At 39.8% G+C, this 22766-nt stretch overlaps 1 protein-coding gene across 1 annotated transcript in view; it reads left to right on the forward strand.

The window, feature by feature from the left end:
- nrxn2b (neurexin 2b) overlaps positions 1-22766 on the forward strand; it is a 948314-nt gene that overhangs the window by 159467 nt on the left and 766081 nt on the right. Inside the window, exon 3 of the mRNA XM_059355183.1 lies at positions 5906-5926. Coding sequence (XP_059211166.1) covers positions 5906-5926 — 21 coding nt within the window. The remainder of the gene's footprint in view (positions 1-5905; positions 5927-22766) is intronic.

Raw genomic sequence — 22766 nt, forward strand, 5'->3', positions numbered from 1 at the left:
ACGATTAAAACGATTAAGATTATTACGATATATATATATTATAAGCTGTTATTACGATTAAAACATTCAACAGAAAATACAAATGCACCCTACTGTGTATTTCACAGTTTGTGCCAAGTTTAAAAAAGGTTGTAAAACTGTGTTGCAGTGTGCAGTTGTCGTGTTGTGATTTGCATGCGCTTCTCCAGCTGATTGTAAGTCCAACAGAGATCTACAGTCACTTTGTTTCTGCCTGCGATGTTGAGCCTGAACTCCCTCTGTGACGACTTGCTGCTGCGCCCTACTCCTTTATCTATAATGAGAAAATTCAGAGAATTTTAGATGATTATTTTTCAACAATCACAATAGATTTTCTCAGTGGTTTATTTCTAAGGCCACATCTCTCATTAATTGACTGAATATTTAGTGACAGAATGACTTTGAGAATAAGTCATTGGTAGTTCTTTAAGCAACCATACCTCATGTCATATATCTCTTTTTTATAATTCCTATAATTAACCTGCAGTTGTTTTTGTTACAAGTGTTCCATGCAATATTTGTGATATTACTTTACTCCCGGTCATGCTCTTTTTTGTATCAAATGAACAGTAAATTGTATAGCTTCCTTCATGTGCAAAGAAATGGGAGGAAAGTGATGCAGAGGAGGTTGTTTTTCTCTGCAGAAATGCTTTTCTCCCCTTGGTAAATCCTTTAGTTAGCTTGGTTAGGATTAGGTCTGAAAAGTCTCTCATTTGCCTCCAAAGCCCTCAGGGATTCATTGGTGAAGAAATCCAGCTTCTCCACTTCTTCCATCTGAATTTCACTTTGGTATTTATTTTATCTATTTTTATTGCAACCCATGTCTGATTTCTGCTCTCTTTTATATCCTGTGACTGTCTCCTTGATTATTTTTTTTTAACTTTTGTTGCTGCAGGTATTGCACACTAATTTAGAGATATGAAAGAAATGTCACATTTGACTGGCTGTCAATTTTAATGTGAGTTTGTCTGCATTTTAGCTCTTTAGATCTCTTTTATTCTCTGATTGGGTGAAAAGGTTATGATAAAGAATTTGTATCCCTTTTTCTATCCCACGGCACTGTTTTGCAACGGGGGCTTCACATATCCATAAGAAAGCTTCTGAGCGTTTTCAGTGAAAAAATGTTCCCCACTTTCCCATATGAATCACAAGGTATATTGAAAAGAGCGAGATCCCAGTGGAACTTAAAGCCTGAGGCTATGTGGGAAACACCCTAATGGAAAACAGCTCATGGATAAAGGTAATGGGTGGTAAAGACGACTGGAAACTATCAATGGGATAAAAGGGACAAGCTTACAGAGATGGGGCATATCCCATCAAGTGTCTGACTGAAACCGTATTTCTTCCCCAAGGCTAGATTTCACAACTATTCCCAGTGTGAAACAATGCCTGCTCAAAAAGAAAATCTGTCAAGTGAGAGTCAACCTTGAAATAGTATGGATTTAACAATTAATGGAGCTCACTTTTTCCTGTTGCATAGCCTCTTGACGAATCCTTCGTACTGTTCTCAAAAGATAAGGAATGTCTTCTTACAGAAAGAAAGTTGTTTCTGGCTTTTATGTGCAAACACAAAACCATGTCTTGAAATTGTAATTTGTGTTTTTCTCTTTTGACAAATGTTTCTTTGCTTTTTGAATATAAAAGAAGTCAATGATTTTTCCTTTTATCAAAGCAATTGAGAAGGGTTGGAGGAGGGTGCCATTCTTTCTACAAATAAACCACCCATTTCAAATGTTATCAGACGATTGAATGGCTCAGTCAGTGCGTTTACATGCACAGTTTAATCAAGTTTAGATTAATTCGATTTTGGCGTCTAATCGGACCTCTGTCCTTGTCCCAGTTTACATGCAATGTGTCCTCCACCTCAACACTTGGTGGCGAAATGCATTGTTTCAGCGGGTTAATATGGTCCCCATTCTGGTTGACCTATTACGTCAAAATAAACAAGTGGAGAAAGGCGGGAAACCGGCATGTTCAAATGACCAGAACAACAAGATGGATGGTGATTTTGAGGGGCAGACAAGAACGATGGTTGCTGTCGGGAGGGCTACAAAGGTAGCCTGTCTTCGGTTCAACACTTTGTGCCGTCGCTACTCCAACTGACTTTCTTGGACGTTTTTGTTCCGGGGCCATACGCCAGCACGGGCGTGGAGCTTGCAAAGCATGTGCATGTGCATTGTTTTGTCATAAATGCTGGCGAAATTCCAAACGCATTATCTGGGTGTCTTAATCGGAGTTGGAGAACTCTAACATTAGTCGGACTACATTTTACATGCTCTTTAGTTGTCTAGTTATAATCGGATTTAGGCAATAATTCGTACTGAGTGGTTTTTAGCCCAAAAGTTTGGGCGAGTAGGGCCCTGCTCCACCTGCTGGTAGACCAGTAGGTTGTTAACATCCCATTGAATGGACTGATGTGTTACCATGTGTTTAGCCCATTCAAGGGCCACTTGTTGAAAATAAAGCGATTACATTAGGTTAAGGTTCTCTAAGACTAGGGCAGTAAACTTCCTGGGTAGGCGTTCGAAAAAATAGTTTTAAAAGTAAAATAAATGCATGTAAATGCTGTTAAGGTCTTACAATGATGACATGACTTAAAAACGTGATGCACTGATGTTAACTGACTTTTGTTTTGGCATAGGAAACAAACCTCGGTCTCCTGGGTGAAAGTCCTGGTTTGTTTGACCCATTCACCTCCTACCAGCCACAATCCTTGGTTAACATTTCCATTTCTTCCCTTTCGTTTTCATGCTCCGTAACATCACCTCTGCCTTGGTGTCGTTCACAGTTGATAGAGGGTGCCGCAAAACAACACGCATTAATAGATCAGCCCAATCCATTTAATGGGAGGATAACAACCTACTGACCTACCAGTAGGTGGAACAGGCCCCTACTCAACCATACTTATGGGCTGATAACCACCGATAACACCTATTTAGTCATCTGATAACATTCAAATCAGGTGAATAAATTAACACCCAGATTATTCCAGACAATAATGCCAGAGTTTCAGATTTAAAAAAAATACATATTTATATTTTTTGTGGGGGGAAATTCTATCTCTTTATCTATGAACAGAAGCATTTTACTGAAAGACTGACTTTATGAAGCAGAGTTTTAACAGCCACAGGGACTACAAAGAAAGAAAGGATTCGTGCCTATGTTGAGAGATGAGTGGAGGTAAAAGGTGGAGTCATGGCCGGAGATGATATAAACAACCTCTACTGTACATCAAACATCCTTTGCTTTAGTTTTCGAAGGGAGAGAGGAAGATATAAGGGAGCAAAATGAAAGAAAGGATGATGGACTATGATCAGAGATGAGGCGAGAGGCAGAGTCATGGCCAGTGATTATATAAACAACCACTACACACATCAGACAAACATGGCTCCCATGCTTCAGCTTGGCAAATGTTCTGTCATTCATGAAGGTCTTTCAATCAGTGTATTGTTGTCCTTTCTGCTGTTTAAATGCACCTCATACTATCTACACATAGGGAAAGGTTTAAACTCAATTGTTGTATGTTACTCTATAGTTGTGACAGTCACCTTGTACCATTAACCTCATTGAAATACTTGGAAATTCAAAATTTCTAGAGTTTTATTGGAGGATATAAAGACTATTTCTCTTTTCACTTTTTAATAAAAAAAAATCATTTTCATGTTGGAAATCTAGGTCAATGAAGTTACCATATATGGTTCCTCGTCTGATTAAGGGTTGAACTCAGTTACCAAGGATACATAGTGAGACTGTCCTTCAGCTGAAGAAGTCCTGATGTTCTGCTTAGATGTCATTGTGGGTTGCTGTTGTATAGTTGGTGTCCTCGCATCGTGATACAACAGAGCAAAATGAAAATGTTATATCTCTGCAGTTATCTCTGAAGTTATCAGTTACATAATTACATTGTTACAGCCCTTCCACTCCAACCCTCAACATCATCTGTATAATGATATGAAATTGCGAAAGTGTTTAAGTTCTTACAATATTACAACTGGAGTGTATGGAGGCAATTATGTCTCAGAAGTTGTTGCAGAAATTGTTGGATTGAACACATTTAGAGATAGACTTGACCATTATTATCACTCAATAATTGATAAAAATGGTCAAAGATCCAGATAGAATAACACAGTAAGAAACAAAAATATTGAAGAACACCAAATATAAAATCTTTTGACATTTTGGAGATTTCTGTTTTTTCATACTGCTAAGAACCCCCTTTATTGCCATTTTACCTTGGGAAGCCATACTTTTACTGAATTCTCTTGGTCTTTACTTTGTGGTTGTAAAGTTTCATGAGACTGTGATTATCCTAGATGTCACTACAAGTTTCAAATAATGCGCTCACTATAATGAAATGGCTTCCATTGGGACTAAGATCATAACACATGATTTAGATTGGGCTCATTGAACCCCACAAGAGTCTCAGGTCTCTAGTGATATCCAATTTATGCAATTCTAAGAATGTTAAGAGACCCCATTAGGTGCAAAAGACACACCATTTACTGCATTAGAAAAACTGTGGTTTTCATTAAGATATATTGACGTCAGAAGTCTAGGGACTGCTTTGAAAATTGCTAGTTTTTCCTATTTTTGTCCACTTCCTGACAACCGAGCATGACATTGTTGGCATGGATTAATTTGGTCTTCTAGTTTCACGTGATATCAGTATCACCACTGTCCAATATTAGCCTGCTGCAGTCTCTGATTGATAGAATGTCAACCGAGGACACTGGCATTCACAAGGAGTTGGAAGAAGTTTAACACAACATGCTTTGAAGATCATAAAAAGTATAAACTGACAGGCAGACACGAGGGTGCATTCAAGAGAATTCCTTTTCAGGAACTGTGCTGCTGTGTTGTGGGAAGTCTGGTTCACTCGCTTACTTTTCATCCACGTTGGCCCCCAATGGTGTGTCTCAGATTTATAAATGACTGTTATCATCAAATCTTAATGCTAAAAGCTTCTCTAACTACGTAACCTTCCCAACACATTGGAGTTGTATAGACCATATATAAAATATAGATTTGCCCTTTAGCTCTAAAATGCAGCATATTTTTCACTTTACTTGACCTCATAGTTTTCCATAAATTGTATGCTGCTGTGGCACAAGAATCCCCAAAGCTGTTAATGCTCCCACTGAAGTACTGCACTAGACTAACACATTGAAGCAGTGCTGTATAGAGTCACTTTAGAATGTGATTGACCACGCTACAACTTTATACAGTCGCGTCCCATAAAGACCTAGCCCCGGCAGCCACAATATCAGATCAAAATGCCAAGCTCTCCATTGGGACGCCATGCCAAGCTAGAGGCTGTTTTACATTCTCGGGTAGGGCCTCATCTTCTAACGTGGGGTTTCTAGAGTGGCAGGCAGCAGCAGTTTTTATTTTCTAGCATTAGAGATTGGCCTCTGCAGCTGTAGGGTAGCTTTTGTGTGTGAAGCGTCCTGCTGTAGCCTGAACTCTATGACTCCATCCCACTGTATCATTAAGCCAGAGAGAAGTGTGTGAGAGTCAGTGTCTCTCAGTTGGGGATCCTCTTTGACTGAAGCCTCCTATTCCCTATGGGAGGTAGTGTGGTTACAGTATGCTGGCTGAGCGTTTACCACACTCCTATTGGACATTTCTGGAAGAGTATTTGTGAAGTTATTGAGCCATTTGCAAGCTTTTTTTTAACAGACAAATGACATCAGATAAGATATTAAGGGACAAAACTTAATTTTTTTTTGCTGTCTAGTCTGCCTCACCGGCAGTCTTTATTTAGATTCTATCTGGTAAAGATTTTGAGAAAAGGAAGACATTTATTTGATGAAAAAGTAACATCTAATGAGTTTGCTTTGTGTCTTTTTTGTCTCTTCCATGCATTCCCTTTGGACCCTCCCTGAAGCTGAAGAGTATGCTGTTGAAGGTAAGACTGATGCTTTACTTCCCGGGCCCTCTGATGGCTTCCCTTAATGCTGTCATGGATGCTGATGCTGGCTGCTTGTTAATACTGTATGCCCTCCCTCTGGGGAGGGGCATTGTCAGTTTGGACTGCGGTTATAAGTGACGTCCAGGGGGCCTAAATTATTTTGGAATAAGACAAAAGTGACGGACCAAAATGATCCCTGTTTTATCTCTTGTTTATTTTACTTTGTCTTTTTAAATTTTATTTTGTTTTACGGCGGTTAACCTCTACAGATGTAAGCACATGGTGATGCTTCACCAGTTGACATAGTTTTGTTCAAGTTAACAAGATATGACATGGTGATTTTGAGCTACATTCTACATCCTACTTTCCTTCTTTCTATCTCCAGCAAAGGTGAACGAAGGCTGGCTATCAGGGCCCCCGAGGGGCCTCATTAGCTCTAGGGCCAGACACTAAACCAGCGCTGGATGCGGCAGACTTTAGGGATGGATCAGCCTAGGCTTGTCTGTCTTCAGGCTGTTTCCTGTCTTCACTTTGTAAGGAAAACGTCCACCCACTGGTTGACTGAGCTTGTTTGTCAAATCCAATCAGACTATCAGATAGATAGAAAAAGCTTTTTTTTTCTAAATCTATGTGTCAAGTAGTGAACTAGTGTTTGGTGTTTGCATGTTTTTGGAGTTGCATTTCCCTACTTGCTGAGTTGGAGGTGATGGATTACCTATCACACGGCCCGAACCAGCAGGGGAAATCACTGTGACAAACACCCTCTTGCTCGAGGTTTTCTTTAAAGCTGAAAACTTGAATGCTGCATTTATTTCTCAATCTTTATACCAAGCATGCGTTGTTTATATTGTGGCATATTGGAAATATAAGCACATACGTCATAGTGTCATTGCACTGTTATCAGCTAACCCGGTGAACTCTATTTTAATTCTGGGCGGTGCTTGTGATGTAGAATGTGTCACGTTGAAGACAGAAGCTGACATTTTCTCAGTTTTTTCCACAATGACTGTATGAGTGTACATGTCTTTGTGCGTGAGTGCCCTTGCAGTCGCTCCCATGTCAGTACTGCTGAAGCCCTTGATGGTAAAATGTCAGGAGGAAGGTAGGGAACAGGAATAGATGGTGGCGATCCCACAATTCTGTCTGACAGAGTAGCCCCTTCAGACTGAAGTGAGGGGCAACAAAGCTTATGAGATGAAGAGGGTTAGCAACTTTCATCAGGCTACAAAAGTAAAGCCAGACTCTCCAACAGGGATATGTAGTGTATTGAAGTACCAAATACTACGGTGGCTGGGACCCGCCATTGCTGCAAATAAAAGAAATGCTGCAAACAAAAGAAACGATGCAAATAAACTGTTACAAAACTACGCAGGAAGTGGCTAACATGGTTAATTGTTGGTTCAATCTTGCATACACAAAAATTGAATTTGCAGCAATGGCGGGTCCCGGCCACCGTAAAATACAGTATTGTGATGTTCTTTGTTTGTTTGGGTATGGCCTTTTAACTAAGCATTGTAGTTTCCACCTCTGCAGAGATTTCTTTGCAATGTACAAGGGCATGTGTTTTAAGTTAGGCTTCCTGTTAATTGTGTATGCTCCCAACAAGTTAAGAGGGCACCACTTCTCCGTGTGTAGAGGTCTAGGTGTTTTCTCCAGTGACACCCTTATTTCCAATAGGAAAGATCCTTGGGTTTCTAAAAAATTTTAATAGGAGTTTATTTTGACTGAAAAACATAATCCAGGGTTTGATGGAGATACTTACTAAAACGGAAAATCCCTAAAATGTAAACACAATTAATTTGTACTCTTCAAAGTCATGTCATTTAATTAAAAAACAAGTTCCCTGTGTGTTTTGTATCAACAAGACAGCTCAATGGATTTATTTAATGGCTCGTTGTCTCTGATACCAAACCCTCAGAGTGCTACTGCACTCCTTTCTCTTCTATTTTTAGGGTTTCCCCGTGAACGTATTTGGTCTAATTAGTGTCGGTGACCATGTGTTCAAAAGGTTGGTTGAGATTGATGATGCGCAGATATGCTGAAACCCCCAGGGGAGGCCGGTGCCCCTGGAAGGCGGCCGGTGGCCCCTCGCTCTTGCACCTCGGGGCGATTGATGATATGCTTGCGACACTGACCTGTTTTTACTGGCGAGCCAGGCGCTCATTGCCATCTGTGTACTGATAGCCAGGTATGTCCTTTCCCTGGAGGACTGCATGTGTGATGTATAGTTTCCAGTGTAAGCACAGGTCTACATCATTGTCTGGTGCAGTTCCTGAAAAGAAACAACACTAAAGATGATTGCTGTGGAAGCCTAGAGGTCAGATGAATGGACCTCGAGGTAGCCAGTTTAACCGCCTGGATCTATTTGGAGAATGGAACACCTCACTAAAGCATGTTGTGTTGGTGGTGTCAGGAGTGGTTGACAGCGTAACAACAAAAGCTATATTGGAGAGGCAATAAACGTTCATGCTGTTCATTCAGATACTGAAGGATAGCCATTTTTAATTTCCCTCAAACTGTAGCCCGACAGACCATGACCGTGACCATGAACGGCTGAGAGAAAAACTGCTCATACACAATCGGACAGTAACAGATCAAATCGAGCCCTGGTCAGTGTGGCAGGCCTCTGAGACTGGCTGATAGATTTCGTGACCTGGTGCTTTGTTTGGGTGAGGGATGTTCCGAGCTGCCCACGCTGATCTTAATCAATCTGATCAAGGCTAATGATCCTTTCTCTCTGAGCCACGCAGACCTCCAACTTAATCTCACCCTCGGGGGAGGGCCAAAACAATTTTTTTTTGTTCCCCGGCGTAAAAAATGGAGTTTGATGTTGGCTAAAGATACAGGATTATAGATTTGTGTGGGGCCTGTAGTAATAGGAGATTACTTTGAATCATCCCAAACCAGATTATGGATTTTGTTCTTATTTGTTCAGGAGAAATACAACAAAATCATAGACTGAAAACTTGTTGTTTTCTCAATGCGTGTGCGTCAATGCAGCAGGAGGAGAAAACAGAGTAAAGCAAATATTAAATGTACTGATGTCATTACGGTATTAACCTAGATTTTGTTTGTTTCTGGAACAAGCGGTGCTTGTTCATGATCCTTATTCAAATTCCAACTGCTGTTGTTATTTTGAAAACCATTGGCTAAAAGGCCGACCACCTGGTTTTGATCTAGCCAAAAAATGATAAATTGCAAAAGCAATTGAGAATGATAGGCATTTATTTATATAACGGCATAGCATAACAATGCAATTTGTCCATTTGTCGCGATCAATAAAGCTTAACTGTGCATTTTTCTTTGAGCGCACAAGAGATTTGCAGTGTTCAAACAAAGCTATCGATTGTGGTAGATTGCTGCCTAGCTTTTTACTCACAAGCACTTGAAAAGAAAAGAATATGCTGCAAATAAAAAAAGGAAAAAAACAAACAAACACACACACATTGGAAGGGGAAAAAAGACCAAGGAGTGGATGGATGGAGCAGAAATGAATGGTATCTTTCTTCAGCTTTGAAATTGCTCAAGAGCCTTTGGACAGTAGGGTGCCTTGATGTTGCCTCTGCTTGCCCAGCCCCTGCCAGATGTTGCAGTGAGATTACGCATCCCCAGGTCCTGGAGGAGCCAAAGTCCAGCCATGCCTGTTCTCACAAGACGTTAATTTCACCCCACACAGCTCACACTCTTTTCTCTCGTTCTATTTTTCTGCTTTGTGATAACAAAGTCTAAAGGGATGGAGTGGGCGTCCACTTGTGAGCAACTCCAGATGCTTCAGTGTCAACATGCGTGGCCACGGGCAATACGGTTTGCTATGATGGAGAGAGAAATGGATTGGACAATGCGTGGCCTGGAGCTCTGGTGTTGCATAGTGTTTGTGGGTTTGCCTGTGTGTGTGTGTGTGTGTGTGTGTGTGTGTGTGTGTGAAGAAAAGCATTAGGTGTGCCAGTTTTTGCAGCCTTGCCTCAATTTTTCACTGCATTTCCAGACTAGTACAGCACTGTAAAACTTTGAAATGGCTGCATATACGTAGCCCCTATCTGACACTTCTATACATACTCTGTAAAACTTTTCAGTGTAAATTTACAATGATTAACTGGCAACAGCTTCACCTGCAGAGTACTGTATTTTTTATTTTTTATTTTTCTTACAGTACAGTACAGTTACAGTTTTTTACAGTACTGTATTTTAGTGTTTTTCTTGAAATAAATGTACAATATACAATACAGTGTAAGCCTTGGATGTAAATGTACAGTAAAATCTGAAGAGTATTCTACTGAACTAATGTCATATAGTGTCATACTTATGTTGCAATGCAATCTAGGAGAAAAAATGAGTGATTACAGCACTTTAAGAGATTAGTTACAGGAGTTTGCAAGAAAATGTATCCCTGATAATATACTGTATTTCTAAAATACAGTGAGAAACTGTAAAACATAAAGTATGATCTGCTGCCAGTTAATTATTGTAAATTTAAACTGAAAATGTTTAGTGTATGACAGTACAATACAGTAGAAAACTGTTCAGAATAATCACAAAATTACTTGCCACCAGCACGGATTTCGGTGTTAAGAAGTCGTGGTTTTTCGCGTTATTTTCTGAAACAGCAGCAAAAAATAGCACACAGGTCATTAAATGTACGTGAACGGTTCGTGGTTCTAAACAACGCTGCGATTTCTGTGAATTTAAGCTAAAAAAACACTGATAGTTTTAGGGCGAAAAACTACCTGGTTAGGCGTTATAAAAGTTAAAAATCTTAATAAATGTATGTAAATGCCGGAAGTGAAGTACAAGGGTGAAGTGAGCCATGGAAGTTATGTAACTTACGTTAAAATAATGGAAGTTACGTAAAAAGTAGTTTACTGTTGTTTTCACATGCACTGTCAAAAATGTTTGTAGAAATAACAGTAAAACTCTGTCAAATACATCAGAAATGGGGCGTAAAATTAAAAATTGTACATCACCGTATTAGACACTTTTAATTACCGTAAATCAAAGAATAGCACAAAACGTTTTCTTTTTTCTGTCATAAACTGGAATAAACATACAGTTTTGCTGTAAAAATATAACATTTTTCATGCAAAATTTATGGAGAAATACCATGATGTGTGATTGAATGACACAATTACCCTAAAAATAACAGGATTATTCAGTCTAAATTACAGTTTTTGCTGATATTTACATTTAAATTTAGAATAGAAAATCCACTCACTGTAATTTTTACGGTGAAGTTCTGGCAACCACAGCTGCCGGTATTTTACCGTAAATTAAACAGATTATTTTTTTACAGTGTGGAACACCAACCTCTGTTTGAAAGTCCACCGTTTAAGCTCTGCTTCGCCGTCAATCATTACTATTAAGTCACTACTACATTGTGTGCCCAGCATGAAAAAGGATCCCCATTGACTTTACATTGGCATTGAATTTGGTGTTAAGAAGTCCTGCTGGTGGCACATCATTTTACAGTGTACAGTATATGTTATTCTTCAATATAAGAGTGTTATTTAGTTTAATTATTCACCTAATATAAATGGGTCTTGTTGCACAATGGTTTTGATTGAAGCACTTTCAAGTAGCTGTGTACTTTAAACAGACCAGTAGCTCTAGCATAAATTACTTCTTCCTAACTTTCTTGAAATCAATCCCCTTTGGTTGACTATTTTCCCTCTACCTCAAACACACAAGTCATAACTTCAGCACCTGGACTGTATTACAATGACATTGTATTACAATGAGCTTTGGGAGGGATTTCAAGGCTTTCTTCAAAGTACTCCTTTCTCCTGTGTGCTAAAATGAAAATTTGTTGTGCGCCTCTCTGCCTTTGTTGCTTCGGAAATAGGGAGAAAAAAAATAAAGTCTTTTAAGTATTTCCCAACGGACTTTGGGGGTTAGGGTATTTGGAGTTTATATTGCCTCATCTCTAGTTCGCCGACTAATTTATGCCCGGTCAGGGACACAGTCTTGGTAATCCTCCCCTCTTTCGATCCCTCTACATCTATCACTCTATGATTTCCCTCTTCCTCTCCCCTTATTCCTACACCTAACTTTACCTTTATCCCTGTCTCATCAATCTCCCATTTTGTTTTGTCTTCATGCCACCTATCTGTACTCTTGACATCTCTTCCTTTCCTCCCTCTTGCCAATACTCCCACTCTTTTTTTCCGTCCTCTATATCTCGGTCACCTTCTTCCCTCTTCTGCCAGATAAACTTATAGGTTGTAGCTAAGAGGCTTATTGGCAAGATGCTCCTATAGGAAGCAGTGAAATGCAGCTTTACTGGCTTATTGAAGGCTATATAGAGTGGACTTGGGGACGGGAATGGAAGTAAATAAGAGATGCACCCAAGTCTATTAACTCATGCCCACATTGTCTATAAAACACTGTGATATTAAGTTTATATCTTCTCTTAACAACTATGAAATGTAATTGAATTGGAAGACATTTGCCTGCATTTATGAATATTTTTGAACACTTAAACACTAATGGGTTAGCAGCCATTATAAGTCCTTAACAAAGCTCTGACCTTGTTCTCTTTGGAGGCTCTTAATGTTTGACACTATCATGAGAGATCATAGTAACAAGTGTACAAAGTAGATTAACCTACCAGGGCTAGGCAGCCAGTGGAGTTTAAGACCTATTGGGAAGAGATTAGATGAACAGAGAAAAGGTGGGTAATATAATTATTACCTGAGCACCTTAATAATGTCTTACTCTTTCTGAATCCCAAATGCCAGTAATTTCTGCACACTGTGCTTTTAATGTTTATGGCCAAGGAAGTACAAATGTAAAAGAAAAAAGAAAGAAAACTGGAAGCAAAATCTCTAAGGGTCTTTTCTGTGATTGACTAAATTCCGGCCCATGAGCAACTTTTCTTTTCTCTTGCAGCCAACCCCTTAATGCTGTTTTAATTGATGATAGATATACTTTTCAATCTACACCAACAAGAAAAAACACTAGGAAGAAACTGATCAGTCAGAGTCCTTTTCTCTCTCACCACTCCCTTTCACCGGAGTCCCCAGACTCTTGGTGCAGAACTTGCATTTCCTTCATTCTGATGCTGCTTTCTTTATCTTTTGTCTCCTCCTGCTTGACTACTTTCTTCTCTTGCATGGTTGCTTGTGTGAAACCTGTCGTGGCATATAAAAGCAGACACTTTTCCAGGCATCTGTGTCTTGGACCTTTTTCTGCACAGGTTGCCAGAACCGTACAAACACTATCCTCGAGTAGTTCCAATTTTTTTGCCATCCCTTTTGGTGAAGAAGGGTAACTGCCTCAAAATGGTCTTTAATGGCAGGCCACCTTGCCACCCTGGAGTGCTCTGCATGCATGAGGGTATAGGGCTGAACCTCAAACGTTTTATTTGTTTTTTGCTGTTTGTTATGAATAAAGTATCCCTGATGCCCACCGTGGGTCTTTGCCTCATCCACTTCTTTGTCTGTTGTATTGGCAGAAACTCCTGGTCTGTGCCTGAACAGCCAGCTCCAGTGAGCACATTGGTATCCATAAAAGACTCAACTCCAGGAGGCCCAGCATCTCTTGAATATTTCTGGCTGCAGCTGACAGGCAGGTCTTCAGATCCTTCCTCAGTGGCAGGTTTTAGTGTAGACCTTTTTGGTGGACCATCACCTGGTATCGCATGGTTCTCAGTCCCATCAGTACCTCCCTGCAAATGGCTGACAGTTCCACATTTGGGTCTGTTTCATGTAATTGATGAAGCCGAATGAGTTCTTGAGGTAGCGATCTGCAGTAGTAACTTTGATTCCTCTTGCCACCACGCTGCATGACCATGCACAAATCCGTAAATTGTCATTTATGGCAAGTCATCTTGATGGTGGGATTAAAGAAAAAGAAAAAGATGATGTTTTAGTTTTTGCTGCACTGTCCAGTGTTCTTGTGTAAGAACACTTGCGCGGCACTCGGGCAACGATCTTAAAAAGTGCATCTGTGTTTTTACTGTGCTGTATTTTATTGTGAAAAGCGGAAGTACGGTCTGGTGACGTTGATAATAATGGTTGATAACGGTGATATTTATTTGGCTTACATAGAAACATCCAATTTCCCTCCCAAAAAATAAGCAGCAGCCATTGTTTTACACCACGGAGATTAAAGTGACAAATCCATGAAATCCTTTTGCAGATTCTGCTAAACCCAAGGCGAACATGGTTAAAATGATATACAGTTAGAAACATCCAATTTATATACAGTTTGAAACATCCAATTTCCCCTGAAAAAATCAGCAGCGCCCATTGTTTTATAGTAAAGAGGTGGAAGTGGCCGAAACATGAGAAAGTTAGCGCATGGCTCATTTACCGACGTTAGCGTCCTTTTGCCAACTCTGGTAAACCCAAGGCTAACATATATAGTTAAAATGATATACGGTTTAAAAGATAATAAGTGAGACTGTAGTTTTTCACCACTTAATATATTGGAAACTTAACGCAATTACTTATATTAGTAGTTATGTGAAATTTTGATAGAATGTTAGCCAAAAGCCAACTGACTCGGGATGAAGTTGTGTTAATCAACGCAGAACGTTAACCATTTACATTTACTCTTCAAAGTCTGACCTGGGATATCTAAATCCTGTTTTATTCCAAATATTTCTTGCATAATTTTACACATATGCCAAAAATGAGTTTTTGTTTTTAGGGAGGTTTAGGTTCACAGGAAACTGAAGTTGGTCAGTTGTGCAGATGGACAGCTGTTTTCTACCTGTCTGTTAAAGTGACTAGTCTCTATCTTCGTACATGGACAGTAGGAAACTCTATTTTCTCTTTTATTTAGAAAAAAACCCCTGCAGCATTGAAATATTGATTGATTGAAGCACTCGGTCAGCCCGACGCATCACACACTACTGACTTTAATAATCTTCACACACCATATTTTTGCTGTGCCCATTTGAGCCAGCTCATAACACATGTCTGTTATTTATTCAAGCATTTGTTGAGTAGTATAGAGTTTTCCAGCATCTAATAGAATCACCTTTAAAGGGGACATATTATGCTAATTTTCACACTCAATGTCAAAAAACAATGACCCATATCAGCGTTTTGTGGCTCACAATACATCGGAGGGTTCTAAAAAATAGCGCACATGTCATTGTACATACACGTACAGTTTGTGATTGCAAAAGGCTGCAGTTTCTGTGAATTTTAGGCTACAAAACCACTGACCTAGGTTTAGGGCAAAAACTTCCTGGTTAGGTATTATAAAAGACAGTTTAAACAGTAAATAAATGTACTTAAAGGCCACCAGTGAAGTAGTTATGAGGGTGAAGTGAGCCACAGAAGTTATGTAAAAAAAAAACGTGATTCAGAAACCGTTAGGCAAGGAAGTTACGGAATGTTACCTAAAAGTAATTTGCTTTTGTTTTCACGCGGAATAAGAACCCCGTTCTCCTGGATGAAAGTGTCCAATGAAAAGTCCATCTCTGAAAGTCACTTCTAAGAAAATAAAAGCACTCACCTTCAATTCCTTCTGGTTGCTTTGCCAAAAAGCTGAGATAATTCACATTGCCACATTTTTCTTAGTGTGTTTCTCTTGTTTGCATGTGTTCTATTGTGTGTAAATGTGTTCCTCATGAGAAGACACTACATATGCCAGATGCAAATGTAGTGGGGTGTTTGTTTTCCCATCTCTACGCTTAATTACTACTGTAGAAATTCAGTCTCACTGAGTTTCTTTTTCAGTCCAAAGCAAACCTGGTGAGCATTTGTTTTCTCTCTCTTGTTTGGGGCCTGGCCTTTATTTGTGCTCCAACATTCATTTAGCAGAGCCACAATTACATATGAAGGGCTGTTGGTGGCACTGAGGCAGTATGGAGAGAAATGGTCTGGTAAAATTGAGATCAATAGGCTTGCGAGATGAATGAGAGTGACCAATAAAAGAAGGGAAATGGGGAATAGAGCTATTCTCTCCTCATCCTTCCCTCAATTTCATAATGGGAAAATAGTAACACTTGAGTGAGCTTGTTTTGCCACTGAGGACCTCCCTTTGCTCCAATGTAAAATGATATTCTTTTGGGATTCAACTAGAGTAGAATGGAGGATGTGTTTTTCTCATCCCATCCCCTTTTTGTTTCTCATTCTGCTATCTTTTATCCCTTTGTTTTCTTTTTGTCTTCTTTTGCTCTTTCTGCATGATTTATTTTGTCTCACGCCTTCCCGTTTTCATTGTTTTTGTTTTCCAGTTTAAATCAGTTACCTTTAAAAATAAATGTGGTGTGATTTGACCTTAAACTTTTCACACCACATCAGCTTTTGTATTTTTTCTATCAGTGACTGATGCCCTGTAACTTTCTTTCCATTATGATTGCTAGCTTTTGATTTAGCATTTATGGCATTTAACTGCCACCTCAAGGTAAAAAAAATCACAGCAAACTAAAGCATTTCCATTAGTGCTAGTAAATGTGCAGTGATAAAGTCACTCAAACAATAGTTTTAACCCATGTTCAAGCCTTGTGTTGCAAAATGTCCTGAAGCAAGGCCTTCCTGTGGGTGAGCAGTGTATATGAAAATATCACAACATTTAAAGGAACTATATCACAGATCTGCCTCCTTTCAGTACTATTTTCCCTCTCGGGTCACATCTGCAATGCTGCACTGTCCGGTGTTCTTGTGTAAGAACACTTGCGCGGCACTCGGGCAACGATCTTAAAAAAGTGCATCTGTGTTTTTACTGTGCTGTATTTTATTGTGAAAAGCGGAAGTACGGTCCGGTGACGTTGATAATAATGGTTGATAGCGGTGATATTTATTTGGCTTACACAGAAACATCCAATTTCTTCCCCAAAAAATAAGCAGCAGCCATTGTTTTACACCGAGGAGATTAAAGTGACAAATCCATGAAAAGGATAGCGCACGGCTAATTCACCACTGTTAGCGTCCTTTTGCAGATTCTGCTAAACCCAAGGCGAACATGGTTAAAATGATACAGTTAGAAACATCAAATTTATATACAGTTTGAAACATCCAATTTCCCCTGAAAAATCAGCAGCGCCCATTGTTTTATAGCAAAGAGGTGGAAGTGGCCGAAACATGAGAAAGTTAGCGCATGGCTCATTTACCGACGTTAGCGTCCTTTTGCCAACTCTGGTAAACCCAAGGCTAACATATATAGTTAAAATTATATACGGTTTAAAAGATAATAAGTGAGACTGTAGTTTTTTCACCACTTAATATATTGGAAACTTAACGCAATTACTTATATTAGTAGTTATGTGAAATTTTGATAGAATGTTAGCCAAAAGCCAACCGACTCGGGATGAAGTTGTGTTAATCAAAACAGAACATTAAGCGTTTACATTTACTCTTCAAAGTCTGACCTGGGATATCTAAACCTGTTTTATTCCAAACATTTCTTGCATAATTTTACACATATGCCAAAAATATAAACATTTACTAATGCTTTTACTCGTTGCTTCTTTTGTAAGTAAATATATAACAAAACTAGTCAAGTTTAACTTCAAGATTTGTTAGCTTTTGCTGATAATTCAGAGGCTTGAAGCACTTGACTGACAATAATAATAATTTACACTTTATATAATTTACACAAAATGTAAAACAGTCACATCTCCTAAAGCCCCCAAATATCTAGAGGCTCAAGCTGATACAAGACTTGAGTTCAGATGTTTGTTTTCCTCATTAATTCTGTCTCTAATCTCAAACTCCATAGTGTGTGCCTTGCAGATAGACTCCCTCACTTAGGATAAAGTTGTTTTTGTAAACAATTTGACATAAACCCAGGATTAAGTGTTCTTTGATTCAAACCAACAATTTAGTTTAACTTTTCACTGTACAGCTCAAATCAGCACAGGTTTATTCAGACTCTGCCTGATTACGACCAGGGCTTGTAATCCGTGAGTCAAATTAAAAAAATGCAGAAAGAAATCAGCATTTAATGTAGTCAAATTATCATTACCAGCAAGAAAATTATTTTGGATCCTCACTATGATTATACACTGTCGCCCATGTAGTTGAAATAAAAATACCTCTTTCCATGAAATGATTATGACAATGTGATTTATTCTTGACAGATAAAGTGTATATCTTCTCAAAACGAGAAGATATACATTTTTAATAATATTATTCAATCTCTTCCAGACATATCACAATGAAAATGAAACCACAATTAACAGAGGATTGTGTCTAAAAAGAAAATGATTCCAATTTTATGGGCGACATGTGTAGAAAGTATAATTTTTAATAATTATTATTATTATGTCACAGTGTAAGTGACCTAATGGAATACACACACAAGACAATAATTAAAATAGCATTATTTTTATTATCATTATTGCTAACCTGTCCTTTATAAATAGGTGTAATATGTGAATAACCACCATCTTGACGAATAGACATGACACTCCAGTTCCCATTTAACATTACTTTTATACTGCAGCACACATGGAAATAATAATCATAAAAGAATTCTGCTGCTATAGACATATCCCACTGAAAAATGAGTCTATCTTGGATTCAAACTTAAGATGACAAAAGTACAAAGTCAACACTTCAGCAAACAGTACAACAAGGCATTTCTTCATTCATCACAGCCTGAACACTGCCAGAATCTCCACACCACTGATTAAATAAAAATGCCCTGCTTAAGATTCTTTGGCTCGTTTTTTTGCCATTGATTAAAACTTTTCACAAAAAATGATATCATCAACGTTTGATTAATGTTTGTGTCCCTGGAACTTTGAACATTTTGGTCTTCTCTCGCCATTGTGAACCAGGGTGAACTCTGTTTATAAAGTTCAGATAAGGCTTCAATTGGCATGATTTAAAATGTGCTTTGTTGAGTAGCTCCAATCCAATATCCAATCCAATAGGAACTCAGGGTTATTATATAAAACTGTGCTCTTAGTATGCAGTCGCAGACTAGTTTATGATAAACAAAGCAGACATCTCGAAGAAAAATAAAGAGTGGAACTGTCCCTTTTACAACATCCCTGCAGACAGAGTTCCCTTGGCTTTTTCCTCTCCACTGTCAGTTTTTGGCCTAACCGCTATGATGAGTTGTTATCAGAAACACCATAAATGTGTGCAGCAGCTGCCATAAAGCCTCGCTCCCTACAGGTCTTATTTATTTATCTGCCGCCTCTCCAATTCTCCAAGGGCCAGAGAGGAGGAGCTTTAATGCCACAGAACCTTCAGTGCTCACTTAGTGGCCTGGCTTAGGCCTTGCTTTCTCAGCAAGTGATCATTTGGAGAGGGAGAGAAGTAGAAATGAGGAGAGCAGAGAGAGGATGGGGGCTGGAGGGAGATAAGGGTCAAGGAGCGAAGGAAGGGAGTGCAAAGAAAGGAAGAAAAAGATATGAGGAGATAGGAAACAAGAGACGGGATAGTGAGGAAGAGGGGAAATCTCAAGAGCTGAGGCGTCAAACCAGCAGGCTGTTTCAGTGGAAGGAGACATGGCCTAGATACTTCACTGTTAATGACTGTTCAGCTAAACCAGGGTTTCATTTTGTCAACTAAGCCAGTGTCATCCATAAAGTGTTACGCACACCATGTGGCAATTCAGCCCTCTGTCTGCGTGGGGGTTTGTCTTTGGGGCGGGGTTGGTCTGCACCACTGCTGATTGATTCCAAATGAAGAAATGAAAATGAGCACAGGTTATGATGAAGTCGTCTGTCACACAGTTCCCAAAATTGGACCCATTTTTCACAGTCCACATGTCTTCTGAACATTCTGACACAAAAATGGCATTTTTATTAAATCAACTTTGTTTGTCTGTTTCAGCAACTCACTCTCCTGAGATCTGTCAACTAGTGTTGAGACAACGAAGCTTCATGAAGCATTTGCTTTATTTTTTGACCCCACTAGATGGCGATCTTGGCTAAAAGAAAAAAAATGCTTCAGCAATGGTAATTGAGTGTGTTTTCAGCCCTTTGTTAAACAAAGAGCGACATCTCTTGGGCGCCTTAAATAAAGCAAATGCTTCATGAAGCTTCGTTGTCCCAACACTACTGTCAACCCAGATAGCATTAGCGTTACCTAAAGTCTTGCAAGATTGTGTCAAAGCCATTTATGAACATCCTACCTAACTCATTTTCCTAATGTTTAATGTTACTGATCGGGAAATATCTTAATTTAGCAAAATATAAGTAAATTCTTCTTGAGGCTACATGGTGGTAGAGTGGTTAGCACTCTTGTCTCACAGCAAGAGTTGCTGTTTCAGTTCTTCTGTGTAGAGTTTGCTTGTTCTCCCTGTGTCAACGTGGGTTCTCACCGGGTACTCTGGCTTCCTCCCACAGTCCAAAAACATGCACTTAGGTTTAATTGGTGACTCTGAATTGCCCATAGGAGTGAATGAGAGTGTGATTGTCTGTCTCTATGTGTCAGCCCTGTGATAGTCTGGCGTCCTGTCCAGGGTGTACCACGCCTCTTGCCCAATGTCATCGGGCAGCTCCCCGCGAACCAAGTGCAGATAACAGGTTAAGGATAACGAATGAATGAACGAATAAATTCTTCTTAACATTCAGGATACTTCAAAATAAGTAGCTGGAGAGGCGACCATACCCTCTTAGTAGGAGACAGGGAGTGTATAATTTCATTGCATTGGCGAAGCTTGGAAGGCACCAATTTCCTTATACCCAGTATTTTTTATATAGTATCAGCTAAAATGTGCACAACCCCAGAGCTTTTGGCTTTGGATGAAAGACATGGCCTAACAAGACATTAAAAATAAGCCCTCGATTTGGTGCACATTATCCCCGACCAACCTCACTGGTTCAACTCCTGCCTTGGGCTCTTCTGTGTCGAGTTTGCATGTTGTCCCCCGTGTCTAGGTCCTCCGGCTTCCTCCCACTGTCCAGAAACATGCAGCTTAGGTTGACTCTAAATTGCCTGTAGGAATAAATGAGAGTATGAATAGTTTTCTGTCTCTATATGTCAGTCCTGTGATAGTCTGGCGACCTGTCCAGGGTGTACCCGCCTCTCGCCCAATCTCGTGAACCAAGCTCGGATAAGTGGTTAAGGATAATGAATGAATGAATGAATGAATGAATGAATATCCCCAACTTGTAGGTCATGCCCAATATTGTTATGAATATTGTGACCAAATACATCCTATGCCATTTCTATTTGAAATTCAGACCATGACTCCTTGTATCAGCTTTATTTTCAGGATTGTTTGAGTCAACTGTCCGGCAAAAAAAAAAAAAAAAGAACATGTAAGAAGCAAGTGGTTTACCAATCCTGGTGCCACAGGTGGCCACTAAGCTTGTACTCCAGATTGGGACTTTAACTCCATCCCAGCAATTTGATTTCTGCAGGTTTCACCAGGAAACTGAAAGAAAGACAACCATTTGTTCTCACGGCTTGACAGTTGGCAATGAATGAAACCGATCCAATCCCCCCTGAACCTCTTCCTTCCCTTCCCTTCCATTCCTTTCGCTCTGTCCTCTTCTGCTGACTGGAGAAAGACAAATAATCATGCTTACACCTGTGGAGAGTATATCCACATCACTCTGTAATAGATTTAGTATCTGTGTGTTTGTGTGTGTGCGTGACGATGTTTGTGCATGTGCAGGGCCCAGATTAAGCTGTCACACAGGCTGTGAGTGGTCCCAGACAGGCTGATCAATGTGGGGCCAGCTTGCAGATAATGAAGTGGTTAGGTCTCCCCTGATGCCTTTAATTGAACAAGTGTCGCTGGCTCGGCCCATCTGGACAGAAAGCATCCTGGGAATTGGGTGTTTTCATGTGGACCGTGGTCTGAATGGCTGGTAAGGAAGAGTAACTTTGGAGCCACGTGACCTGCGAGAATCTCCGGAGATGGTAACGTGGAAGGACAAACAAGCTACATTAATCTTTTAGCTTAATGTGCAAGAGTGTGTACCGTAAACGTAATGCTCCTTCTCTGAGGAATTGCAATATGCACTGTGATAATAGACATTCCAGTTCCTAATTTATCATTTCTCAGTTCAGTGAGGCTTTCCTCACAGCCAGCCTGTTGGAGGGAGGGAGGGAGGGAGGGAGGGAGTCTCATTTGGTTCGTCTAAATAAGTCGATATTGTTTGACTTCAACTGGTTTTCACAAGTGCCATCCTGTTTTGGTGTCCTGTCCATATCTCTGGCTCTCAGGACCAGTGTAGGTGGATATCACTGCTGGCTGGAAAATTGAGCCCAGCCGCCGCCTCTTCAGTTGGAAGTGTGCTGCCTCTTCAGTCAGAGCCACAAGTATAAAAGGAATGTGCTGTTTCCTCTGTTTTCTTAAAATATGAAAATAGAGCAGTGTGTGAAAGCACATTTATTTACATCCTGGAGGACCAAAGGCATAACCATAAACTGCCTAAGGGTATTGCTTTTCCGCATGCAGCGAGAATTTATTACAATCGAGGAATTTTCTATTTATTTATTTATTTTTGTATGTGTTTTACTGTTTAATTCTTTAGTGCTGTCAAAGGTCCTATTGCGGAATCTACAGGCAGTAGAGAGGCCAAGCTGAACAATTCAGCTCCTTCAGCGAGTGGCCCAGTTGAATAAGATAAGGTCAGAGCTCCGCTCCTGATTTAGAGGATACAGAGCAGCTCCATCTGGACACTGACAATAGCAGCTTCCTTTCTCTCTCTCTCAACCAAGTCAATGAAGAGACCTTCTACCTGCCTTGTTTCACTGTTTCTCCTCTCCGTCAGACAGAGCCCCTATACACTATTCATAAACTTGGGCAGAGGGTTGTCTGACCTTTTTGCTGAAATGTTAGGGCAAATTAGTTGTCAGAGTAGTGGACGTGGCAGCCATGCTAAGCCCTTAGCTCCTGTCCCATACACTTCCACCTTTACATTGGCTACCTGCCCTTTTTACTGCAGTAGGGTTAGTCCCACCATTACCACTAT

The sequence above is a fragment of the Centropristis striata genome, chromosome 17 (genome assembly GCF_030273125.1).
Source record: "Centropristis striata isolate RG_2023a ecotype Rhode Island chromosome 17, C.striata_1.0, whole genome shotgun sequence".
Lineage (NCBI taxonomy): Eukaryota > Metazoa > Chordata > Actinopteri > Perciformes > Serranidae > Centropristis > Centropristis striata.